This window comes from Oncorhynchus masou, chromosome 23 (assembly GCF_036934945.1).
Source record: "Oncorhynchus masou masou isolate Uvic2021 chromosome 23, UVic_Omas_1.1, whole genome shotgun sequence".
Classification (NCBI taxonomy): domain Eukaryota; kingdom Metazoa; phylum Chordata; class Actinopteri; order Salmoniformes; family Salmonidae; genus Oncorhynchus; species Oncorhynchus masou.
In genome coordinates this window covers 47,136,036-47,154,265 of record NC_088234.1, presented here as the reverse complement: position 1 = coordinate 47,154,265, position 18,230 = coordinate 47,136,036, and the positions used below count along the sequence as shown (strand labels likewise).

Genomic DNA, 18,230 nt, shown 5'->3' with positions numbered 1-18,230 from the left:
AACCAATCACACGGCAGAGCCAGGAGACTAGGGACCAACCACACAGCAGAGCCAGGGGACAAGTGACCTATGAAATAAGGGCATGATGGCTCAGGAGACTATATACTATATCTAGCAACTTAGACTTCATCAGAATCAGTGCCTCAGTAGTTCAAAGTATTGTGGTTTTCCAAATTTAACCAGAAGATCAGAATCAGGTACAGCAGTAGGGTATCGTGTAGTTTACTGTAATATGTGTGTCCTTACCATTTTATTTTGTTCTGTCGTTGCACTTTCAGCCCATTATTTTCTTGCTTTTCCCACCGCTCCCCCATCAACACATGACATCATAACACTAATGTCTTTATCTCCCGCTCTCGCTCTGTCTCCCTTCCTTCAATCTCACTCCTTTTCTCTCCCTGGTTTCCAGGTGAGACTCTGAAAGAGCAGCAGGCGCCACGCACCGCAACCAAGTCCTCCTCCTCCAGCCGACTGAGGGACTTCAAGGAGACCATGAGCAACATTATCCACAGCCGGCCCCTCTCAGCCTCCTCCTCGGGCTCCGGGGCCCTTGGGGGTCTAGGGGTTGAGCCGGGGGCCGCCACCAAGTCCAGAGACTGGGAGGCTGACAGCACCAGCAGTGAGTCCAAGTCCAGCTCCTCCGGGGGACGCTACAGACCGGCCTGGAGGCCCCGGAGAGAGGTCCTCAATATAGACAGCATCTTCAGCAGGGAGAAACGGAGACAGGCCGGGTATAGTCCCCTAGGGGCCACCTTGCCTGAAGACAGTGGGGCCCCGGCCGAGGGCTCCACAGGGTCAGTCACTGGAAAAGGACAGGGGCCCTTTGGTAATATGGCCTCCTCTTGGACCCTGCCGACCCCCAGGGGCCATAAGATGGAGCAGCAGCCCCCCAGGCTCATCCAGAGGATGGAGAGCGGCTATGAGAGCAGCGAGAGGAACAGTAACAGTCCTGTCAGCCTGGACATGCCTCTCAGCGAGGGACCCAATGCTGCTAATGCACACAGGTACAGTCAACTGTATTCATACCCTTATGACCACTATGAAAGATTCCAGATGACCGTAAACTCACGTATCCGAAAAAGGTAGAGTCACACATGGACATGGTGAACTGCGTATGACCTCTCCGTCTGTCTCCCTGCGTGTCTCTCAGGGACACCGGTCTGAAGAAGCCCTCCAGTCCCGGCTCAGGTCCATCATGGCGCACCGTGCCCAAGTCTAAGAGCAGCAGCGCTCTCCTGCAGGACGTCAAGGCTTCATGCAGGGGCAACAGCCACGTAAGCCTGGGTAGGTCAGAGTCCGTGTGTGGTGATTGTGTTTCCCACAATGTGTGTAGGAAAGTGTATTTTTATGTGGGATTTGGGTCTGTTTTAGGGGGTGTGTATATACATCACACCATGTCTAATGTGAATGTCTGCATGTTCACCATATCATGTTTACACACTATTGTCTCACCCATGTGCTGCACATAATGGAATGGTTTCATAGCATGTGACCCCTGAGCAGCTGGTTTCTGTTCATTCATATCTGTGTCTCTGTGTGCTCAAAGTGTGATGAAGTGTACACACTGTCACTCCCCACACATTTTCTTCCTTGATATAGAACAGGGAACATTATAGAAATCTGCGATATCAACGTGTTTGTGTGCGTGCATGTGTGACACAGCGGAAGAGGGCCGCAGCGAGCTGGACGAGCTGCAGGAGGAGGTGGCCAGGCGAGCGAGGGAGCAGGAGTTACAGAGGAGGAAGGAGAAGGAGAAGGAGGCCGCCTTGGGATTCAACCCCAGACCCAGCAAGTTCATGGACCTAGACGAGCTTCAGAACCAGGGTAAGGCCCCAGACACAGCCCCAGACCCAACCTGGAGAACAATGACTTGTATTAGTTGTTCAGTGGGATGCAGCCCTGCCCCACCGTGTGTGTGTGTGTGTGTGTATGTGTGTGTGTGTGTGTGTTTATATAGCAGTTGTCTAAGTGCTCCCTGTCTAAAGCACCCTGTGTGGGCTGTCTAATGGGACTTCTATTTTCCAACAGAAAATAGCATATTTCCACCGCACACACAATAGGACGTTTCCTCATTCAGAGGGTTAGAAACATGTTTGATTGTTTGCTGCGAGTGTAGTGGAGAGAAATTGGATGAGCTAGTGAGGTTTGTAGCACTATTCAGTGATTTAGGTAAGTGGCGCTAGCCAGCTACGATTCTGAGGTGAAACCTAAGTCTTGAGTTAACTCAACCCCACAGTGTGTCTTTTTTGTTTTAAAGAGCTTTTTTTTTTGGTGCGTATAAAGAGCTTTGCTTTTGGTGTGCGTGTTCCTTAGGCAAAGGGGACAGCTTTGAGCGGTGTGTGCCGGACGCTGAGGTGCTGCTAGACCAGTCTCTGCGTCTGGAGCAGGCTGGCGATGTGTCTGCCGCTCTGTCAGTGGTTAATGAAGCTATGTGTAAGTAGCCTTAAACTGCCTCCCTGTGCCTGCTGCCAGCCCAGTCGCCCCGCTATAACACTGTACCACCACCGACCTGTCTGTGTCCCTGTGTCTGTCTGTGTCCCTGTGTCTGTCTGTGTCCCTGTGTCTGTCTGTGTGCCTCTGTTGGTTTCACCTGTAGTCCTCACCACTGTTGTGCATAAGACAGCCATGCTAACTGCTAGCATGATGCTGGTCATGGTAACTACTTGATTGAGGGAAAATGTACTTGCTACGACTGTGATGTGGTTGTCTCACCCAGTTACCTTAAGATGCCCTAATTGTAAGTCACTGTGTATAAGAGTGTCTACTAAATGACTAAAATGTTGTTGTTTAAAAAAAAAAATCATATTTATACATTTTTAATAATGTGAATGCTACAAGAAGGGTAATTTTGACCTTGGTGTTGGACAACTATCTACTTCCAGGCCACAGAGTCACTTGGTTTGAACCAGTCAAATGAGTAGGCCATACCTGAAAGGCTAACTTGTGCCACTGTATCGGAAGGATAATTGCCACAACGCTTGTGCAGTGTGGTGTTCTATCGTCTCCTAGCGATAGTTTATTACAAAACCCTAACTTTCTAGTGCCCTCAACTGTAGCTCTTGTTCTATCCAAATATTATGACATTTGTGCTTTCTGTCTAGTCACACTTACAATAAGAGGCCTAAACCTAAAATAAAAGCCCAGCAACGTGAGGAGCAGTCTTGAATGAGGAACGACAAGGGGAAGGGACAATTTGGTCTGTCTAAACACAAGTTTGAGAAGGCTGAAAAGGTCGGCAGCCCTCTGTCTACCAACCGTCTCTGTCTGATGATAATGAAACGAGGCGAGTCGTCGGCGTGTTTACCCATCACCGTGGTTACTAGCCTGCCTGCCTGGCGGTGCGGAGAGGGACGGGTCAGGGGGTGGAAGGGGGTGGGGAACCCAGCGCTATGACAACCAAGCCTCCCAAAGGCTCAGTTAGGACAATGTGTCCTCGGTCTGTTATGTCAACATGCCAGTGAGTCTGTTAGTATGGTGTGTGTCTCTTGTCTGTTTGTCCTCATTTCCTAGTATGTCTGTGTATTGATGTGACTTTCACAGTATCACTGTCTCTGTCGTGAGCGTCTTGGACATTGAATGTGTGTATTATACTTCTGACTCGTCCACGGAGGAATGCTCACAAACACCCAACTCTCTCACACACACACACACACACACACACACACACACACACACACACACACAGTTTCCCCTGTCAGGCACCCCAGTGAACCCTTGTCCCACAAACCCCATTTCTCCGTTTAAGATCTACAGCAAGTCAAGTCGAGTACTAAAAGCGTCTGAACTAAAGATATTTGGCCAGCTAACCAAGAAAATGAGCTTCTGTATTTCTCAATTCAGCTGCCACGATACAGTATGAGTCAAAATACCAAGGAGCAGCCTTTAGTTTCTTCTCAGCCTTCTTAGATATTGCGCCTAGGGAAGGGCTCAACTTAAAACCATCAATTTAAGTTTTTGGGCTTAACATAATTCACTTTGATTAATTTAACATTATTCGATATGATTTAACCATTGTGCTATATGAATTGCGTCTTTTAAGTGTCACTGTGGATATTCATTTCCCTAGCTTGTGTCCATTTTAATGTACCAAGCGTGGTGCCCGTTTTGTTTTCCTCGACCCCAAAACCCTCCCCTCCCAAACCCCACCCCCATTATTTCAAGTCTAATCCTATGATTTAGTTTTGTGCCAAGTGTTTTTCATGCATCTCCATAACTCAGCTCTTTATTTTCTGCATTTTTCTTTTTTTCTTTTCTGCTTTCCTTCCCTTTTTTCCGCCCTGAAGCTAAACTCAGGCTTCCCATGCATGAGGGCGGCGCTAACACCCATAGCAGGACAGTGGCTGAGGCCCGGCTGCAAAAGTGCATGAGGAGAGCGCGGGGCCTGCAGCAGCGCATGCAACAGCAGCAGCAGGAAGACAGACCTCAGCAACAGGATCAGGAGCAGACAGAGGAGCAGGATCAGCCCTGTCCCTGTCCCCAGGAGCCCCCCAGGTACCAGCACTGTCTCCTGTCTGTGTCCTGTGACTCCCGTCCCCCAGCTCACCTGCCCTGTTCAGCCCACACTCCTGGCTGAGTTCCTCATGTGGCTCTGGAAGGAGTGGAACAAGGGATCACACAGTCCTGGTTTATTCTTTAACATGCAAAATGCCTTGCGGGTAATATAGGAAAAATACCATTGATTTTGCATACAAAGCGAGAAATGCTGTTTCATTTCATTGAACCTAGGTTATTCAAAGTAGGCTTATATATTTGGAGTTTTATCAGTTTGCTGATGTTATCCTTCATCTACCCATTAATCCAACATGTTTTTTTCCTCACACACAATTTGACCCTTGTGTTTGAAGATGTACTAATATTTGCTAATGCCACATCGTATTCAGTGACAATGCAGCTAACGCTGCTGTGTTTTGTGGAGGGAGGGTTGTGTGTGTGTTTAGTCTTGTGGGGGTTGCTGTGAGGCCAGGAGCCAAGGGGGTCCACAGACACGAGTGCCTTTCCCAGGGGTCCGGTTCTGAGCCAACCCAGCCGTCCCCTGGGCTAGCCTGTACCAAAGCCCATAAAGATCTGTTACAGGAACATGACACACGTTCACACGCACAGTAAACTCACACACACACACACACACACACACACACACACACACACACACACACACACACACACACACACACACACACACACACACACACACACACATTTTAGACCGACAACACAAACCCCTCCACTGTTTCAGGGCTCAGACATATGAGAGATGCCTGGCTGTGATTCACCAACCAGCCCATAACATGAGCCTCTTTCCTCCTCCTTCCTAGTGAACAGTCTGTCCCAATCAAAATACTGTTGATGGATGCCCAGGAGGACCAACCGCAAGCAGTCCTGGAAGCCACCAGAAGCATGCCTTCTCCTCTCCACGTTAAGCCCCTCCCCTCCAGTACAAACTCACTCCCTGAGCCCTCGAGCCACCCCCCTGTCTCTATGCCCCCAAGCCCTCAAACAGGGTCAACCACAGGGGGGTACGTGGCGGAGGCGAGGGGGCGCTGGGAAGGACTGGATATGTCAGGCGTGCTCCCTCATGTGAGACCTCTCCACAAGCACGCTGCCATGTCCCTGCCTGCCCTGTGCGTGGACGGCTGGGACGAGAGCCATACTGAGGGAGGCCATGACCAGCCCCCAGCTCTGCCCAACTACAAGCCAGCTGCATCCCCTCACTGGAACAGTAACCCCGCAGCCCAGACTCTGCCCACCCCACACCCCCACCCCAGGACACCCTCTCCAGTCAGCCACGCCAACATGGAGAATGTCTGCCCCAGACCGCCTTCCCTGGGTCCCTCTCAGCCCCCTCCTGCCCATCAGAACCCTACCTCCTCCAACACCTCCAGACTCGGCCCTCCTCCCCCTCCCACCCGGAACTGGTCCGGCTTGAGCCTGGGCCGGCCGGATGCTGTCGACTCCCCTTTCTACACCCCTCCCACAGACTCCCACTACCCTCCACCCGCCCCAAGCCGACCAGGGCGGGCCCCTTCCCCAGCGCCTGGGGACTACAGGTCAGGTGCGGCCATGCCAGTGGATCACTGGGCAGAGAACATGACCTGCTTCTACAACTCCCAGCCTGACCCTGTGGTGGGGTCGCCCTGCAAGGAGCTGTCAGAGTTAGACTCTCTGTACCAGGCGAGCCTACAGGCCCCCAGCTTGCCCCGGGCCCCACGCGGAGTCAGCCCCCAGCCCACTACGAACAAGCAACGTAAGGATATTCACTGTGCAGTGACCACTGGGGGAGGACTGAGAAACAATGATTGAGAAAGAGTAAGTGGGCGAGAGCTGTCCACCCCTAATACTGTGTCTCTGTGTTGTATCTGCAGCGGCTAGGAAGCTATTGTCTGGGCTGGCTGCACCTGGCCGCTCCAAGACTCCCACAGCCGAGTTAGAGAGACATGCCTACAGAACGCCAGGCTACACCAGCAGCCCTACACAACACTCCAAGGTCGGCATCCACGCGCTGTGTGTACGTGTACGTTTGTGTGCATACGGTGCCTTCTGAAAGTATTCAGACCCATTGACTTTTCCACATTTTGTTACATTACAGCCTTATTCTAAAATGTATTCAATCTTTTTTTCCCCTCATCAATCTACGCACAATACCCCGAAATGACAAAGCAAAAACAGGTTTTTAGGATTTTTTGTTAATTTATACAAAATAAAAAAACTGAAAAAATTACATTTACATAAGTATTCAGACCCTTCACTCAGTACTTTGTTGAAGCACCTTTGGCAGCGATGACAGCCTTGATTCTTCTTGGGTATGACGCTACAAACTTGGCACACCTGTATTTTGGGAGTTTCTCTCATTCTTCTCTGCAGATCCTCTCAAACTCTGTCAGGTTGGATGGGGAACGATGCTGCACAGTTATTTTCAGGTCTCCAGAGATGTTCGATTAGGTTCAAGTCCGGGCTTTGGCTGGGCCACTCAAGGACATTCAGAGACTTGTCCCAAAGCCACTCCTGCACTGTCCTGTTGGAAGGTGAACCTTCACCCCAGACTGAGGTCCTGAGCGCTCTGGAGAAGATTTTCATCAAGGATCTCTCTGTACTTTGCTCCGTTCATCTTTCCCTCTATCCTGACTACTCTCCCAGTCCCTGCTGCTGAAAAACATCCCCGCAGCATGATGCTGCCACCACCATGCTTCACCGTAGGGATGATGCCAGGTTTCCTCCAGACGTGACGCTTGGCATTCAGGCCAAAGAGTTCAATCTTGGTTTCATCAGACCAGAGCATCTTGTTTCTCATGGTCTGAGAGTCTTTAGGTGCCTTTTGGCAAACTCCAAGTGGGCTGTCATGTGTCTTTTAATGAGGAGTGGCTACCGCCTGATTGGTGGAGTGCTGCAGAGATGGTTGTCCTTCTGGAAGGTTCTCCCACCTCCACAGAGGAACTCTAGAGCTCTGTCAGAGTGACTATCGGGCTCTATGTCACCTCTCTGACCAAGGCCCTTCTCACCCGATTGCTCTGTTTGGCAGGGCGGCCAGCTCTAGGAAGTGTCTTGGTGGTTCCAAACTTCTATTGAAGAATTCTGCAGAGGTTTTTTCGTACCCCTCCCTAGATCTGTGCCTCGACACAATCCTGTCTCGGAGCTCTACAGACAATTCCTTCAACCTCATGGCTTGGTTTTTGCTCTGACATGCACTGTCAACTGTGGGACCTTATATAGACAGGTGTGTGCCTTTCCAAATCATGTCCAATCAATTGAATTTGCCACAGGTGGACTCCAATCAAGTTGTAGAAACATCTCAAGGATGGACCAAGGAAGGAAGGACCAATGTAAACAGGATGCACCTGAGCTCAACTTTGAGTCTTAAAGGAAAGGGTCTAAGTACTTATCTAAATCATGTATTTCTGTTTTTTATTTTGAAAAGGTTTGTGTTTGTAGATTGTTGAGGATTATTATTTTTTAGTCCATTTTAGAATAAGGCTGTAAGGTAACAAAATGTTCAAAAAGTCAAGGGGTCTGAATACTTTCCGAAGGCACTGTATATATGTGTGTGTGTGTTGGCTGGTTGTGAGATTCAGGGCTGTGAGTGGTGATGCGTGTTCAAAGCTGTGTGTATCGATGTGTGTTGAGGCTGCGTGTAGTGATTTGGTGCAGATGTGCGAAGGCTGTATCTGAGTGACGTGTGTGGCTGGACTGGCATGTGTTTGTGTCAGCCCCTGTGTCTGTACAGGCATGTGTTTGTGTCAGCCCCTGTGTATGTACAGGCATGTGTTTGTGTCAGCCCCTGTGTCTGTACAGGCATGTGTTTGTGTCAGCCCCTGTGTCTGTACAGGCATGTGTTTGTGTCAGCCCCTGTGTCTGTACTGGCATGTGTCTGTGTCAGCCCCTGTGTCTGTACAGGCATGTGTCTGTGTCAGCCCCTGTGTCTGTACAGGCATGTGTCTGTGTCAGCCCCTGTGTCTGTACTGGCATGTGTTTGTGTCAGCCCCTGTGTCTGTACAGGCATGTGTCTGTGTCAGCCCCTGTGTCTGTACAGGCATGTGTCTGTGTCAGCCCCTGTGTCTGTACAGGCATGTGTCTGTGTCAGCCCCTGTGTCTGTACAGGCATGTGTCTGTGTCAGCCCCTGTGTCTGTACAGGCATGTGTCAGCCCCTGTGTCTGTACAGGCATGTGTTTGTGTCAGCCCCTGTGTCTGTACAGGCATGTGTGTCTGTACAGGCATGTGTCTGTGTCAGCCCCTGTGTCTGTACAGGCATGTGTTTGTGTCAGCCCCTGTGTCTGTACAGGCATGTGTCTGTGTCAGCCCCTGTGTCTGTACAGGCATGTGTCTGTGTCAGCCCCTGTGTCTGTACAGGCATGTGTTTGTGTCAGCCCCTGTGTCTGTACTGGCATGTGTTTGTGTCAGCCCCTGTGTCTGTACAGGCATGTGTTTGTGTCAGCCCCTGTGTCTGTACTGGCATGTGTTTGTGTCAGCCCCTGTGTCTGTACTGGCATGTGTTTGTGTCAGCCCCTGTGTCTGTACTGGCATGTGTGTGTCAGCCCCTGTGTCTGTACAGGCATGTGTCCAGCCCCTGTGTCTGTACTGGCATGTGTTTGTGTCAGCCCCTGTGTCTGTACAGGCATGTGTTTGTGTCAGCCCCTGTGTCTGTACTGGCATGTGTCTGTGTCAGCCCCTGTGTCTGTACAGGCATGTGTCATGTCAGCCCCTGTGTCTGTACTGGCATGTGTCTGTGTCAGCCCCTGTGTCTGTACAGGCATGTGTTTGTGTCAGCCCCTGTGTCTGTACTGGCATGTGTTTGTGTCAGCCCCTGTGTCTGTACAGGCATGTGTCTGTGTCAGCCCCTGTGTCTGTACAGGCATGTGTTTGTGTCAGCCCCTGTGTCTGTACTATGTGTCTGTGTCAGCCCCTGTGTCTGTACAGGCATGTGTCTGTGTCAGCCCCTGTGTCTGTACAGGCATGTGTCTGTGTCAGCCCCTGTGTCTGTACAGGCATGTGTCTGTGTCAGCCCCTGTGTCTGTACAGGCATGTGTCTGTGTCAGCCCCTGTGTCTGTACTGGCATGTGTCTGTGTCAGCCCCTGTGTCTGTACTGGCATGTGTCTGTGTCAGCCCCTGTGTCTGTACAGGCATGTGTCTGTGTGTGCAAGAGGGCGTTTGACACGATGTGTCTGTTGTTTCCCTATAGCCTGGGTCGTGTGAGCGATCACTCGCAGATGACGAGAACTACAGTGCTGAGAACCTCCGTCGCATCGCCCGCAGTCTGAGTGGCACAGTCATAGGGGGACGACCTGAACACCTCGCCCCCTCCCGCAGCTTTGTGAGTCACACACACACACACACACACACACACACACACACACACTAGTGCTAAGCGATTAACTGAAATGTCTTCTTTTTTCAAATTAAACAACTGACAGAGGGTGGTTCAATTACTTGAAGTCACTCTGGATAAGAGTGTCTGCTAAATGACTAAAATGTCATGTAAATAAATAAAATGTAGTTCGTTTTTTTTGTGAGCTGAATGCGCCGTTTCTCTGGAGAGAAATTATATCAAGCACGCGAGACATCAAATAAAGAACGAACTGTGGAACGCCGTAGGGAGTTGAAGATTCAATAGGCAAATATTTAACCTAGTTCAGTGCAGAAAAACGTGGTAATTAACTACAATGACCAGAATCCATTGCCCCACACAGAGAGGAACGTAGCCAACACAGTGACGAGAGGGACTCGAGGTAGCTCTCCCCGATTGATAGTTGGAGCAGTCTTAACCTACTATAAGAGTGATTTTGTCAGACAGCTCTTCAGCATGGGCAGCTGTGGCAACCCAATGATCACGGCTATCCTTTTCGAGCCAACTAGCGAAATAGTATGACTCGTTGGGGAGCACAAAGATAACGTTAGATGGCTGTCTGGCTGCTACTGCCTGACAGCCAGACAACCGTCGAATCTAATCACAACTGATATAGTTGATTTAAGTAATGTTCTTAGTAAGTGGTAAGCAGTAATGGGCAGTCACTGCCATCATGGGGCTCTTATTCATTGTTTTATTCTGTGTTAGAGACAATGGAATGTTTGGCTTTGGAATTTCAAATGCAAATCTCCATAAACAATTTCATGGTCATATTTTCATAATACATTTAATGTAAAAAAAATTATAAAAGTGTTTTAACCTAAATAAAAAACAAAAACATAATGACTTTAAAAAAAACACATTGCTCAGCCCTAACACTCACACACGCACGCATGCACTCGCACACACACGTACATACACACTGTGCATACGCCACACACACACACACACACACACACACACACACACACACACACACACACACACACACACACACACACACACACTGTACATACGTTATACACACAAGCACAGAGCCTTACACGCAAGCCTCAGTTCCTGACTGGGGAATGCCACAGCTGTCACTCCCACTCAGAGCTGCCTGAGTTAGCTTTGGCGAGCACACATCATTACATCATCATGTACCATCAGTGTACCTTATCATCATCACACCTCCCTCCCAGTGGATATGATTGTTTCATACTGTCATACCTCCATCTGGTGTTCACATAATGTAACTGCCGCGCTGGAGCCTCTAGTGGTGGGATCTTCACTCAGCAAAATGCCAGAGGCGGAATCTATAAATTATTCATAAATCATTCAGGTAATCCATTAAACTTTTAACCTTGTGTTCAGCTTACATACTTTGGTTGAAAAACAAAGACCAGCGCTATATATGGTACTGTTGCATTATATGAATAGATGGTGAGGTTTGTGTTGCCATTGAAATCCTGACCGTCTTGTTTTCGTTTTGTTTTCATTTGTGGGTCAGCCGTCCCTTGTCAACCAGTTTTTTTAACTCATCTGTCTTCCTCTCATCCTCCCTCTCCTCTCCTTTCTGCCTCTCAACTGCTGGGTATTCTCACCTTGTGGTGGATCTCTCTCTCTCTCTCTCTCTCTCTCTCTCTCTCTCTCTCTCTCTCTCTCTCTCTCTCTCTCTCTCTCTCTCTCTCTCTCTCTCTCTCTCTCTCTCTCAAACTGAACCTCATTCTTTTTACTTTAATAATAAAAAAAGGAGCCCCCAGTTACCAGGATGCCAAAGCATGCGGACCCCCGAGTCACCGCACGTCACTCTAGCACGTCCTCCCTGCACCTCCCTCCCTCCTCCACCCACCTCTCTCCACCCGAACCCCAACACCAATACGTCCACAACAACCACCACTACAGCCCCCCAGCACTGTCCCAGCACCCCCCTCAGCAGGCAGCGCGGCCCCCCCCCTCGGGGCCCTATCTGGGACGCTCAGGTAACCGTCAGCCCCCTCCACCTCCAGTCATCAAACCACAGCACCATCCTGGCCCTATCAGAAGTGGATCACATCACACTCTCACTGTCTGTTGTTCCTTTTGTTTTCTCTGTATGTCTGGTCACACTGCATGGTTTAGATTCAACGCCAGCGGGAGCAGAATCTCTTTCTGGGTATCCTAGATTGTTCAGTCAATTCTCACATTGAAACTTCATTGGGTGGAAGGATGTTTGACATACTCTTTACATTTGTATCACAAACCATCTTTGAGAAAATCATGATGAAGGTGGCCATTGTAGTCCCTTTTTAGACCGATACATGTCTCCTGTGAGACATAATGATCTGTTAATCGTACATGATACAGACAACATCTTGGTGTCATTATACTACCTATAGTGTTCTCTAACATATGGAGTATGTTTAGATGATGAAATATGCATTTTCACATAACTTTATTCAACAGAAAAAAAATATGAATAGAAATATCTCAAAACGACCCTTTTGGAATGAACATTTGACAGGAACAAATTCACAGAACTCTTTGATTGTACAGTGTGTTTCCCACTGTGCCTGTACTGGAATAGCTAGTTCTCTGCTGTGTTCTAACAATGATCTGCCCCCACAGGAGATCACCAGAAGGGAGACCAGTTTCTGGCTGTGTTTGACGGGGGTGAAGCTTTCTCCCGTGAAAACTACCACAGTGTTGCACTGAGCTACGGCACACTACCGCGGGCACCTCGCAGGGCACCTCCATCCGGGTCCTCCTCTCTCCCCCAGCCCAGGGAAGGACCCAGCCCCGGCCCTGGCCTTGGGTACTACAGCCACCCAGACACGGGTTACGCCACCCTCTCCCACCCCCGCCGTTCTGCCCCCCCTAGAGGCACCATAAACGGCTACAGGCAGCCCCCTCAACCCAGCAGGATCAACGCAATCCTACCCACCCGCCTACCTCCCCAACACCACCCAGCCTACCACCAGCTGTCCAACGAGACCTCCACCCAACCCCTCCGCCTGGACGTACCTCCGGATGTTGACTGGAGGACTCCCGACTACAGGATGGTACCACCGTCCATGCCCATGCGTGACCTCCACCCCCTCCATCAGCACACCCAGAAGCCTGACCAACCTCGAATGAGGGCCTCATCCCATTGCCCCGGTAGTGCCCCACTTTGTTCCCTGTGCCAACAGCTGCCCACCGAGCCCTCCCGCCACTACTGCCAGTCTTGTGGGGCCTATATGGCCCGCCTCCGGCCTGCCAGCTGATCCAGCTTACCGTCACCCTACAAACAGACCCAGTTCACTCCCAACACACACCCCCTCTTTCTCTCTCTGTCTCTGTTCCCTGTTGGGCTGTAGAAGTCGGACTCTAGTCCTGAGTGTTAGGGAGACTAACAGCAATCTTGGGGAACGTTGTTCTCGCAGATTGTGGCCCTTTCGCTTCCCATCAATTACTGTCTAAAGTATAACCCCACCCCAGACCTCTTTAAATAGACAGGCCAACCACTATCTGGTCCTTAACCTGGTCTATTTCTATAGAGTTTATGTTTAGCCTCATCTAAGGTTGTTTAAAGATGGTGTGATCCAGAGCGATGCCAACAACATTGGAAAGTGAGTCCAGGCTGGGTAGAAGTGGGGTTGTGAAAGCCTTGCTTGCACTGAGTGTCCACTGAGGTGGATGGCGAGAGGCATTGTGCTTCTTGGAGTTTAGGACACCCCTCATTCCCTCAATGACACATCAGCACCAACACAGCTGGAGGTTTAGGGGTTCCACTGATGTTCCCAGGGGTCACAATAAAACCCATGCTTTGAGGAAGCCTGTTGCAGACAAAGACTGAAGACGGACGTTGAGTTAACGGGGTGGGGAGTTTTTTGTTGTTGTCCATCATGAATGATTCTTTAACAGGTATTAGACAGTGAAGTGGATGCATCAAAAGGCTGCTTCCTCACACCAACCCTTCCCTGTCTGGATAGGAAGAGAAACACCTTCTTCTCTCCTCCTCATTGTGTACTGACACTAAAACAGACCCTCTGAGCATTCAGATTTATTTACTTACTGTACTACTGTATTTATCATTTTTAGGGTGCTCTAGGTAAGTAGTGTTTAGATTGTCAAACTAATCTTTCAGCCTAACCTGTATATACTCTGCCATAGACCTGCTGTACTTTGCATTGTATCAACTAGCTAGCACTGTCTGGTGATTAGAGCCCTCTTGTAGAAGGGGTGTGTGTCTCTCAGTTAGAGAGGGCTAAGGACCCTAGACTTTTCTCTTGAGGCTTTCCACAGCCCTGTAGCTATGCACGGTTGTTCAGCAGATCTACGGTCGCCGGAATCACTCGGCTTAGAGTACGTTATAAAGTAATAATGAGATTTTCTTAGTGCAGTGAATTTACCTAACTGCGTTAAAACAAGTTTAGTTCACTTCAGAAGTGTTGAGATAGTTTTATCTGTTGCTGTTTTATTTATATTGACATTTCTCCCATTGTTACGGGAGGTGCTCAATGTTATTAACCTATTTTTGTACTTTAAAGGCTTGGGATATTTAGAGGATGGTGATCTGGAGGGCTAAGGAAGTAGAGAGGTTCAGACTCGTAGAGAGAATGTAGTGACAGTGTACTTTACAGAGAACACACTGTGTCAATTCAATGGCTTTCAGCAAATCGTACTTGTTGAATCTTGAACGTTAGATCCATTTACATTTTTTCTTGATGTTTTGTCTTCGTGATGCGCCAACACTGGGGATGGCTAATTAGTTCCTAATTGAAATCTCAACCCAAATATTACTAAGACGCTGATTTATACAGTAGCTCTGGAATACAACAAAAGACAATTTTGTCTCGTTTTTGAGGCAGATTTTTAGATCTGATGATGTAAACTTATGGATCATTAGAGCCCCAATTACAGTGAAGTCGCTTTTTTGGCTTGGGAGGAAAAGCGAGCTACAGCCTTACAAAATACACTTACGTTATCTACAATCTGAAATGGAGGAAATTACTAAACGAAGTTTTGTTGCTTTCTACAATATTGCTGATTTTGTTTTGGAATATTTGTACAGTTATTTTTCTACACTGTAGATATGACTGAGGGAATATGAAGAGAATGGAGCTTAATGAAGAAAGTTGAGTGTCTTAAGATAAAAGAATTGCTAAAATCATATGGTAAATTAAGAATTTAGGATGCTCAACTGCAGTGCAATTCACCGGGTGCGAGTGGTGTTGTCCTTCTCTGGGGAAGACAGTCTCTGAAACAGAAATGTAATTGGATTGTTGCAGATGTTAAACACTTAACCAAAGAGTGCCACTTTAGTGAGTCATTTTGATGAAAAGGAATTAATAATCCTTAGTTTGTGTACATTATGCAACACTGCCCCCTCGTGGATTGACAGTAGAAGAGCAGGTGACAGGTGTCCATTTTCTTTTATTTAACATGCTTATAAACAGATACTGCGACAGCTGAACAGTGTAAATTTGTGTACAGATAATGATATCCTTCGAACTTAAATGTTAAGAGGGTGTGTTTTCTTGGTAATATAAAAGAAGGGTTGACAGATTTCCATTTTGGACTTAGTTTGTAAATGCTGTGCTAGCAGATGGAACTTGTATTTTTGCAATAAAGTTGTTACAAAGTGCTCCAAACAGGAGCAGAGTATGAAGATTGTCTGTTTCTGTGTGACTATGCTATACTATGCTATGTTGTAGGCTACAACTAGGGCCCAGCATTTTTCCATGTCAGATCATGTGATCAGGAAAAGCTCCTGACTATTAAGATGCTCTATAGCCCCCATACTCAATTGGCTGACCGCGATCAATACGGACCGTATTGGAACCGTCTGGCTTCGACCCCATATCATATAAACACACATAAGACAAGCAAAAATGTGTAGAATTGTAGGAAAGGAGCTTTAAAACAGCAAAACAAATATTCCTGCCCTGTAAAAAATTGTAGAATTGCGGAAAATTACCCCACAATTTTCACTCCGCCAACAAGAGGGGTGTGAACAGTTTAGGGTTGCATGGGCTGCGAGGTGGGGCTTCATTACTACACGATAAATGACAATATCCATCCGGAAATGTGTGTGACAGAACTTTCTCAAATAGTAACCGTGCTCTATAGGTTAGTCACTCACTGACCTTAGTCCGTGTAAAGATTATATGACACTTCTGCTTGTGGCCAGTAAGGCTAAGAATGACTACAACAACGTCCTGCTCCCTCCTTTAGTAAAAAAAAAAAAGCACCTCAACTTGAGAATTTGGACAAATGTCAAAAGAAAGAACAGTTAACTTAGTGCTTGCTGACTTTCTGACCAGTGTTTGCACATGAGAATGCCTTTGTGTGTGTATCTGTCAGGGAGAGAAACTTTTAATCTCCATGTGCAGCTCTTTCTCAGCCAGCCTTCAGACTGCAGGGCCTTGAATGAAGCACACAGAATATAATACCCCGGGAGGCGCAGAGGGAGGGAGGACTATGAAAATATAACTTAATGCTGTTTATATCCTCCCGCTGAAACTAACCCTGTTGGGTGAGGACAGTTTATACTATACACTGCAGTCTACAGTATGGTCACGGTCACAGCTGGAGTGGCTGTTTCCACTTCATTGGGTTTGCTGGATTTGCAGGATTTCATTTCAGCTTAGCTCTAAACCTGATTTAACGAATCAGCCATTCATGGGCAGTGCTCAGAAGGATGAAATGTTCAGAACATTCCAGATAGAAATGAGGTGACACCATTACCTTTTCTCCAAAGGGTAATCCACACAGCATATTTCTATATAAACGCTTTGTAACCTTGCATCCTCCGTCCGTCCTGAATAAGCTCATGCTCTTGAATGTAGATCCAAGTTATGTGGAACCAGGCATGTTAGATCTAAGCTGGAACACATGTCTGCATAGTGCACACAGCTGTCAGGACTGCCCTTCTCTGCTCTAGTGGGTAATATACAGGGATTTTCCTGTTTAGGCCAGTTAAGATGATCTCTTTGTAGACACTCTGATTAGATATTCTGTTGTGCTAATTCTGTTAGCGACCCATAGAGTGTGTCCAGTATATTACCTCTGCTCAGAGGCAAAACCATAGTGTGCCTAAAAAAGGAGCTAAAACCTAAAACGGTTCAGAAATGTTGTGAAATAGCACAGTTACAAATAGAAATCAAACTGGATGGACATCAGAAATAGAGGAAGGACTAAAAACAAACAAAATATAACTATTTTAAAATAGATTGTGTCTGTAAGATGTGTATAAGATAGAAGGTAGAAGCCTGAGTGTTATTGTTTATTAGTTTACTCCAATTGGGGAGGGGTGGTAGGGTTTGGGGGAATAATAAAGGTATATTCTAAACAAAGTATGTATATATGTACAGTGCCTTGCGAAAGTATTTGGCCTCCTTGAACTTTGCGATCTTTTGCCACATTTCAGGCTTCAAACATAAAGATATAAAACTGTCACCTTGCCTCAACTATCACCTTGCCTCAACTATCACCTTGCGTCAACTATCATCTTGCCTCAACTTAGACAGTGGCTGATCAGCTGTGGAGAAATTCTCTTAAGAAGACTGCAGTTCTGCCTGGGAACCCAGCCCTCTCTATCATCCAGCTGACCCTAAAGGATTTCTTTAGGGTCGTGTATCATTTTTAGCCATGAAGTACTCAGTCGCAGCTCTACATGAATCAAATCAGATTGATGAGCCAAATACAATTGGTGTTACCGTGAAAAGCTTGCTTACGAGGCCTTCCCAGTGATGCAGAAATTCAAAATAATAATACAAATAAAACAACAAGAGGAAAAAAATCTAATACAGTAGAATGGAGCAACAGTGCATTCGGAAAGTATTCAGACCCCTTGACGTTTTCCACATTTTTGTTATGTAATAGTATTATAAAAAATACAAAATCCCTCATCAATCTACACACAATACCCTATAATGACAAAGTAATTTTTTTAGACATTTAGACATTTAGACAATTAGACATTTAGACAATTAGACATCGGACCGATGCCGTTGTTGGCATTTTTAGCTAATTTCGACCAATTCCGATATGCTTACCGATATATTGTGCGTAGTTGAAAAAGTCTTTGTGTTATTTAAAATACTTAAGCTGCGCTCGAATGAGCTTGTCTTGCATAATGGCAACAATGGAATAGTCCCAAAAGTGCAAACCGCACCCTTCTGGCACTCTAGAATATCTGAATCAAATATCTGAATCAAAGTATTTTAAGGATAGACTACATGAACCCAGGTCTGATAGACAATCATATTCTATACATGCTCGGAATGACTGCATTTGGTGACAGAGTAAACATGCAATGACAATGACCATGTAAGAGTTGGCTATACAAAATGTACAGATCTGAGGCATCCAGGTTAAAATCAGTTATATAGAGTGTTAGGCCAATCCCAAATGGACCCCTTGACCCTACACCCTATGCACTTGTCAGG

General features: G+C 47.3%; 1 protein-coding gene across 6 annotated transcripts in view; it reads left to right on the top strand.

Annotated features, from left to right (window-relative positions):
- Window positions 1-15,448, top strand: part of usp54a (ubiquitin specific peptidase 54a) — a 113,332-nt gene extending 97,884 nt beyond the window's left edge. For 5 of the 6 annotated variants that reach the window (XM_064932283.1, XM_064932284.1, XM_064932282.1 and 2 more), the window contains 10 exons: window positions 410-1,004; window positions 1,151-1,284; window positions 1,663-1,824; window positions 2,314-2,433; window positions 4,284-4,491; window positions 5,313-6,241; window positions 6,360-6,481; window positions 9,670-9,801; window positions 11,570-11,798; window positions 12,424-15,448. In XM_064932283.1, coding sequence (XP_064788355.1) covers window positions 410-1,004; window positions 1,151-1,284; window positions 1,663-1,824; window positions 2,314-2,433; window positions 4,284-4,491; window positions 5,313-6,241; window positions 6,360-6,481; window positions 9,670-9,801; window positions 11,570-11,798; window positions 12,424-13,061 — 3,269 coding nt within the window. In that variant the 3' untranslated portion in view covers window positions 13,062-15,448. The remainder of the gene's footprint in view (window positions 1-409; window positions 1,005-1,150; window positions 1,285-1,662; window positions 1,825-2,313; window positions 2,434-4,283; window positions 4,492-5,312; window positions 6,242-6,359; window positions 6,482-9,669; window positions 9,802-11,569; window positions 11,799-12,423) is intronic. The other variant, XM_064932285.1, reaches the window with a different exon arrangement.
- The last annotated feature ends 2,782 nt before the right edge of the window (window positions 15,449-18,230 follow it).